Source organism: Chrysochloris asiatica, unplaced genomic scaffold, assembly GCF_000296735.1.
Source record: "Chrysochloris asiatica unplaced genomic scaffold, ChrAsi1.0 scaffold00020, whole genome shotgun sequence".
In the NCBI taxonomy this organism is placed as follows: Eukaryota; Metazoa; Chordata; class Mammalia; order Afrosoricida; family Chrysochloridae; genus Chrysochloris; species Chrysochloris asiatica.
In genome coordinates, this window is record NW_006408538.1 from 11053311 (window position 1) to 11061951 (window position 8641).

The following is an 8641-nucleotide window of genomic DNA, read 5'->3' on the forward strand; positions in this document are numbered from 1 at the left end:
ATGTGCCATGGAGTCGGTTCCAACTCATAGCGATCCTGTACAGGATTTCCAAGGCTGTAAATATTTATGGGAGCAGAAAACCTCATCTTTCTCCCGTGGAGCAGCTGGTAGTTTTGAACTGCTAACCCTGAGGTTCTCATCCTGATTCGTAACCACTACGCTACCAGAGCTTTATATATACATATCTATATAGAGAGATATATAGAGATATATATGCAAAACTTTCTGTTTTATTTTTATTATATAGTTTCATTACTTGGTTATTGTTTAAATAGTTTTATTGACATATCTGGTGGCAAAATTTTCCACTGTATCATTATTACTACTAATCCTACTGAATAAATAACTTTTACAGTTAAACAGCATTGTGAGTAAGTAAAGGACAATTTTGGATAGGTGGTGGACAAGGAAAGCTTTCCTTTCCCCACTATGCACTCCTCCTACTTCCTTCCCATCCCCTTACTGTTACTGCAGTTGCCATGGTACCAATACCTGCATTATGAGAGGTTCCAGTAACTTCTCCACAGTGAAGGTTTGCACCTGCAGGTCCTGAGGATCGATATTCAGTACGATGGGTGTTTCAGCTGACATGCTGCCTGTGCACATAAAAGAAAAAAAAAAGACACTTATTAATAAGGAAGACTACTTTCTAAATAGAGCACTCGTGATAAGGAGTCGGGGGGATTTGTGTTTGGTACTTCTCCTGACTTCAGGGGCAGCCTCAGAGGACCAGGGTGCTAGTCCGCCATCAAAGCCATGAAAGAGTCCCCCAGCTGTTCTTGGAGGTCATGCTGTGTGGACCTAGACCCTCCAATACATTAATCTATGCTAACTTGTTCGTGTTAAGGATTCCTGGCAGGTAATGGGTTATATTGGGCTACTAATCTCAAGTTCAACAGCTCAATTCTACCTGCTGCTCCTCGGGAAAAAGATAAGGCTTTCTACTTCTGTAAAGAGTTGTAGCCACGAAAACCCTATACTGGGTCACTCTGAGTTGGAACAGAGTCGACGGCACACAGCAGGAGCAATATGAATAAATGAATAACCCATCCTGGTGGGCTTATGTCTGATCAGAGGTCTTAACTGAAAATAAATGACCGAGTTGGTGAGCCACATCTTAAGACATACAGAATGTCAAACTGTCATGAAATCATGACGCTGAGGCACCTCAGGCCCAATATATTTTACCCACTCTCATCAATGCTAGATCAAATGAGGTCCAGGTGAGACTTTGAAAGACATGCGATGCGTCTCTTCTTCCTTTGGGGATTGTTTATTTAGAGGTTTTGATTAAAGAAATGGATTAGAAAAAAAATAATTTAAAAAATGTTCATGTGGGCTGCCACTCAAGGTGATCTGATGTCTAGCAGAAAGAATACTGCCAGCCCTATGCCATCTTCTGACCCTGAGTATGTCTGAGCCCATTGTTACAGCTGCTATAAATGTACATAGTTTTTAAAAGAGTGGAGAAGCTTCTGCTAAGGCATTGGTACTGGGGCAAGCCAAAAAAGAAGAAGAAGAATTTAAAACTTTCTGTAAGGCATTAAGAATCAATTCAGTCTACCCATTCGACCTAGCTTCGATGGCATGATGATCAGAAATCAACTAGAGGAAGATTAAAAAAAAAAATTATTTGATAAAGGAAACAAATGTAAATTGCTACACTTTGATGAACTTCACCTATACTTACAGATATAGTAGCTCAAAACACCAACAGAGAGGAAAGGAGTCTCCACATCAAGTACCAATCCTATCCCCTCTGTACACAGTGTTGATAGGGACAGGCAACTTAGACATTGGCTACATAAAATGGGAGGGGCTTTAAAGGCATGCAATGACTGGCTTACAAGTTTTCAAGAGGGAATTTGGTTTCACAGTGGAAGGTGGAAGGTAGAATCCCTATTGAATCATATTCATCTTGTTTAGATGGGTCTGTTGAAAAGATATGGGGATATGACTTTTATGATTCAATAGTGAGTAGTTGTTATCATCACTAATTGCAACTGTCACAACTTTAAAGCTAGAAGTTTTATAACGAAAAGAGGGTAGTAGTTAATCTTACAGTCCAGGAATAGAGAACCCTAGGACCATCAGGGAAGAAGTGCAGAAGCGTAATGTGGGACCCTATCCAGTGAAGTAGTGACACTAGAGATGGAGACAGAGATGAGGACATGGAGAAACGGAGCAACTGAGGACTCTAGACTCATGGAAAGAGAAAGGCTGTGTGCTGGCAACCAGGTGCTGGTGGCAAAGAGGCAGGCACAAAGAATGTGCCCTTTGTTTATTTAAATGATTATATATTCCTGAGTGTTTCTGTGTACATCCTTCCCCGCTCTACCCAAAAAAATCAGAGGGAATAGATACAAATACTGTTGAATGATGATGCACGTAGGAGATTGTAATCTCATGAAATGATGAGTGTAAAACTGATGTTCTCCCATGTAAAATGTCACTCAATTCACAATAAAAACTTCAAAAGAAATCAATTCAGTCACATTTTGCACATGAATATCTAATAATCATAAATGGTATAACACAACATATTCAGATTACCTCAATATTATCATCAATACTATTTCCCAAATCAACAGGCCCACAAATTCGTATTAAACTGTTCACAGTCAATAACAAATAAGCAAATATTTACTGAAGATTCACAGAGGTAAACAGTATAAGAACCAATTAAGTCCAACATTCTTGCAAGTGTTTTAATAGTTGAACAGAATGTGGAGAAGCATGGAAATGTTATATGTTCTTTGTTAAATGGTTATACGTATTGTTGTTGTTGTTAAGTGCCATCGAGTCGGTTCCGACATATAGTGACCCTGTATAGGGTTTCCAAGGAGCAGCTGGTGAGCTTGAACCGCCGATCTTGCAATTCAAACAGCTTTGCAGTCTAGCGCATTAACCCACAACACCAGACCAGAAAGGTTAAATGGTGCAGTCACTGTGGAAAATAATTTGGCAGTTCCTAAAAAAGTTAAACAAAGAAATGCCACTGTGTTATTATTGTTGTTATGTGCCATAGAGTTGGTTCCAACTCATAGCAACCCTGCACAGGGTTTCCGAGGCTGTAAATCTTTACAGGAGCAGAAAGCCTCATCTTGCTCCTGCAGAACAGCTGGTAGTTTTGAACTGCTGTCCCTGAGATTAGCAGCCCGATTCGTAACCACTACGCTACTAGAGCTCCTTATCATCACTAGGTGCCATCAGCTTGTTTATGTTGTGCAACAGACGGAAACACTTCCCAGTCCTGTACCATCTTCACTTTCATTGCTGTGTTTGTTACAAATGCTATGTCAGTCCATCTTCTTGAGAGACTTTGTCTTTTTGGCTAACCCTCTACTTTACCAAACATGACGTCCTTCTCCAGGTACTAGGTCCTTCTGATAACATGTCCACAGTTGTTGTTGTTGTTGTTAAATGCCATTGAGTTAGTTCTGATCCATTATGACCCTGTATAGGGTGTCCAAGGAGTAGCTGGTGAGCTTGAACCACCGACCTTGTGGCTCAAACTGACTTTGCAGTCCATCACATTAACCTACGGTGCCACACCATGTCCATAGTATGTAAGACAAAGTCTCTCCACTGTCATGTCTAAGGAGCATTCTGTCTATACTTCTACCAAGAAAGATTTGTTTGTTCTTCTGCCAACCCATGGTATAGTCAATATTCTTCACAATGCCATATTTCAAATGCATCATATCCTCAGTCTTCCTTATTTATTATCCAATTTTCATGAGGTATGAAAATACCATGGCTGGTCAGGAGCACCTTAGTCCTCAAAATGAAATTTTTGCTTTTTAACACTTTAAAGAAGTCATTTGCAGCAGGTTTGCCCAATGAAATATGTTTTTTTTTTATTTCTTAACTGCTGCTTCCATGAGCGTTGATTGTGGATCCAAGTAAAATGAAATCCTTGATAACTTCAGTCTTTTCTTTGTTTATCATGATGTTGCTTATTGGCCCAATTGTGAGAATACTGAGATGTGATCCATTGTTGTTGTTGTTGTTAAGTGCTGTCGAGTCAATTCCGACCCATAGCGACCCTGTATAGGGTTTCCAAGGAGCAGCTGGTGAGCTTGAACCACTGACCTTGCAGTTCAAACAACTTTGCAGTCTGATGCTATTAGCCCTCAGCGCCACACCAGGACTCCACTTATGGATGTTGTCAGGTGCCATCGAGTCGGAACCGACTCATAGCGACCCCATGCACGGCAGAACGAAACAATGTCCGATCCTGGGCCAACCCACCACCACTGCCACACTTGACGCCATCAGTGATGCCACCTGGCTGATCCATCTCGTTGGGGGGTCTTCCTATTTTTCTCTGACCCTCCATTTTACCCAGCATGACATCCTTCTCCAGTGACTGTTCTCTCCTGACAATATGTCCAAAGTATGAGAGATGAAGCTTAGCCATCCTGGCCTCCAAGGAGCACTCTGGCTGCACTTTTTCCAAAACAGATCTATTAGTTCTTTTGGCAGTCCATGGCACTTTTAGTATTCTCCTACAACACCACAACTCAAAGGCATCAATTCTTCTACGACCTTCCTTATTCACTGTCCAGCTTTCGCATCCATATGAGATTATTGAAGATACCATGGCTTGGGTCAGGCGCACCTTAGTCCTCAAGCTGACATCTCTGCTCTTCAGCACTTTAAAATGTTCCTGTGCAGCAGATTTGCCCAATGCAATACATCGTCTGATCTCTTGACTTATGGATGTAGTAGCTCAAAATACCAACTGAGAGGGAAGGGGTCTTCATCCTAGTCCTTCTGTACCCAGGGGTGATAGGGACGGGCAACTTACACATTGGCTACCTAAAATGGGGGTGGGGGACTATAAAGGCACAAAGTGACTTACAAGTTTTTCAAGAGGGAGTTTAGTTTCTGTGTGCCAGGGAAGGTAGAAGCCCCACTGAATGGTTTTCATCTTGTCTAGACAGGTCTGATAAAAGGAGACGGGAATAAGATTCTTATGTTTCAATAGTGAGTAGCTGTTATCATGACTAATTACGACTGTCACAATTGTAAAGGTAGAGGTTTTGTAACATAAAGGAGGGAGTAGTCAATCTTACAATCCAGGAACCCTAGGACCATCAAGGGAAAAGAGCATGAGTGGAATGTGGAACCCTATCCAGAGAAGCAGATACCAGAGATGGAAGCCGAGATGAGGACATGGAGAGACAGAGCAGCTGAGGACTCTAGACTCATGGAAAGAAAAAGACTGTTTGCTGGCGGCCAGCAAGCAAAGTTATGTCATCTGCCCATCGCAGCTTGTTAATGAGTCTTCCTCCAATTCTGATGCATGTTCTTCATATAGTCCCATGTCTCAGATTATTTGTTCATCATACAGTCTGAACAAGTATGGTGAAAGGATACAACCCTGACACACGCTTTTCCTGATTTTTAAACCACACAGTTTTCCCCTTGTTCTCTTTGAATGACTGCCTCTTGGTCAATTACAGGTTTCGCATGAACAAACTTAAGTGTTCTTGAATTCCCATTCTTTACAACATTATCCATTATACCTTACACAGTCAAATGCCTTTACATAGTCAACAAAACACAGGTAAACGTTTTTCTGATATTCTCTGCTCTCAGCAAAGATGCATCTAATTTCACCACTGATCTCCCTTGCTCCAAGTCCTCTTCTGAATCAATCTGGATTTCTGCCAGTGCCTTGACTATGAACTGCTGCTGCAACCATTTTTGACACATTTTCAGCATAACTTTACTTGCATAGTCCATTAATTACATTGTTTGATAATTTCTGGCACAGTGGTTATGCACTCATCTGCTAATCAAAAAGTTGGCAGTTCAAACCCACCATCTGCTCCTTGGGAAAATTGATGCGGCAGTCCACTCCCAGAAGGATTCAGCGTAGGATACCCTGTGTGCATGATACCAGCCAATCATTTGATGGGAATTACAAAGGCTGGACAGAGGACTCAGATCAAGAAAAATTCACTGTTCCAGTCACAGAAACCTGACTGCTTTTTGGATGTTCTGTCACACGATTACACTCCACAGTTCTCTTAATATAAAATGGGTACTTTATTTTTGAAAATAACAGGAATCTGCCAAAAGTCTGTCTCCAGTGACTTAATGTAGAAATTTGTACATAATCAAAATAGAAAACTTCAAATATGCTTATAATTCATTCATATGTCTTTAACAAAGTTTGATATTAAAAACAGAGATAATTATGCTGGAAGTCTCAAAGGAACCAGTTATAACAAATAAAACAATTTACTAAAGCATTTAAGTATATTTACGTATATAGTTGTCTATATTATTAGAAACACTAATGCATAGTAATCACTTTGTGTGTTGTATCAAAGCATTTTCTAGTCAACTCAGGAAATTATCAGAAGTAATTTTAAGTGGGGAAAAAGAACAATGTTTACTCTGGTCATGTTTTCACTTAACTACTAAAAAATTCCCTAAGGTGAAGGTCATATATACAACCTACTGGTATGGTTGGTTGTAGAGAAAGAGTACAATTTCCTAAAATGCACATTTGTACATTACTTTCTTACTGAGCTCAACTCAAATGGTCTTCTCAAGGACCTTTATGACTGGCAAATGAATCAGTGTTCTCAGCCTACATTTAAGTATCACAAAGCATTTCGTTTTTTCAAAGCCATTTTGCATTGAAAATAAGAATTATTCAAATTCTATTAAGTGAAAAGATATCATCTGAATTTCTTTTCAAATGAAACTATAAACTACTGTAATTATTCCATGATGTATCAATATATAAAGATACAAAAGTCCTACAATTTAGCCCTTTACTATCTTACTTGGCTCTCCTTTTCACTGGTTTGTTGGTGAAGAATATGAAATATACCATAACCTTTCAGAAGAACAGACAAATCTGTGTTGAATGAAGTTTAGTCAGTATGCTTCTTAGAAGCGAAGACGGCAAGACTTCAGTTTGTGTACTTTGGACATGTTGTCAGGAGGGACCTGACCTTGAGAAGTCCAACATACTTAGTAAAGCAGAGGTCCAGCGAAAAGGAGGAAGGCTGGGCATGAGATGGATTGACTCAGTAGCTGCATCAATGGACTGAAATATAACAATTGTGAGGATGGCGCTGCACCAGGCAGTGTTTAGTTTTGTTGTACAAAGGGTCTCTGTAAGCCCACTGACTTGACAATATGTAACATCATATCCTTTCTAAAAGCAGAAACATGGTCAGTAATTCAATTGAAACATAGGAGATACACTTTAAAATGGCCCCAAATGCTGTTGTCAAGTGGTTTCTCTCATCTCTAGGAATGGATGTTTGGCTTGGGTTTGTTGCTCCGCCTCCTGCTTCCGCCCACCCCCACCCCCAAGTCATTCCACTGATCACTACAATTCCCTTTAACATGGTGATAATGGTAGTGATGGTGTCCTGTCAAGTCGGTTCAGATTCCGAGCGACCCTATACAGAATTTCCGAGCCTATAAATCTTCACCAAAGCAGAAGGTCACGGCTCATCTATTTCTCCCTAGACCAGCTGGTGGATTTGAACTGCTGATATTATGCTTAGTAGCCCAATGTGTAACTCACTATGCCACCAGGGCTTTTCTCCCTTAACAGAGACAAATTGAAATTAACATGTAGTATGTTTCCATGGTTAAGGAGCTCTGGTAGCGTAGTGGTTACGACTCGGGCTGCGAACCTTAAGGTCAGCGGTTCGAAACTACCAGCCGCTCCGCGGGAGAAAGATAAGGCTTTCTACTCCCGTAAAGATTTACACCCTCGGAAACCCTGTACAGGGTCGCTATGGGTCGGAACCGACTCGACAGCACTTAACAACAACAACAACAAATGTTCCCATGGTTAATGCGCCCGACTGCAAAGCCTTTGGATTGCAAGGTCAGCGGTTCAAGCTCACCAGCTGCTCCTCGGAAACCCATACAGGGTCACTGTGGGTCAGAATCAACTCGACAGCACTTAACAACAGCAACATGCTCCCATAATGATCTTTCTGCATAACCCAGAGCCAATCTGTGCAATATGTCCTTCAGTCTCCATAACCTTAGAATTCTGTCAAGTAAGTGCATACAAAGGACTTTACTTGTTACCCATCTGGTGACAGACGTTATCCTACAAATAAATCAAGTTTAGATTACTAACATACCTTTGTTCTTTCATCCCGGGGATAAGAAGCACCGAATACTGTTGCAAACCAAAATAAGATCTAAGTGAATTTTCACAGCTTGTAGAAATGGGTCCTTTCAATATAAAATTCACAAAAGGTTTACTAAGATACATTGAGCACCAAAAACTGAAGGTAAAGAAAGCAAGGAGTTAAGGAGAGGAGGGTACAAATCATCTACATCATACTCAATTCTTTAAGAAGAGTATTTTCCACTCAAGAGATTTTTAAAAATCTAAATTAGCCAAATTATCTCTGTATCTGTGTTCATGTCTTTAAGTGCACATTAAATTAGGAAATTTATTGAGACATTAATTTTTCCATGTTAACAATTATAAAATAAACCCACAGTCTTGAGAACCTTGACTTTTACTATCCTTTGGATAAATGCAGTTGAATAATTTTTTTTTTTTTTTAATCTTCCTGATCTTTTTGTATTGGTTCTGCTCAGTAATCTTGATTGAATTGTTGTTGTTGTTGTTGTT

At 40.2% G+C, this 8641-nt stretch overlaps 1 protein-coding gene across 1 annotated transcript in view; it reads right to left on the reverse strand.

The window, feature by feature from the left end:
- CTNNA3 (catenin (cadherin-associated protein), alpha 3) overlaps positions 1-596 on the reverse strand; it is a 2468838-nt gene extending 2468242 nt beyond the window's left edge. Inside the window, exon 1 of the mRNA XM_006835815.1 lies at positions 493-596. Coding sequence (XP_006835878.1) covers positions 493-591 — 99 coding nt within the window. The 5' untranslated portion in view covers positions 592-596. The remainder of the gene's footprint in view (positions 1-492) is intronic.
- Between the last annotated feature and the right edge of the window lie 8045 nt (positions 597-8641).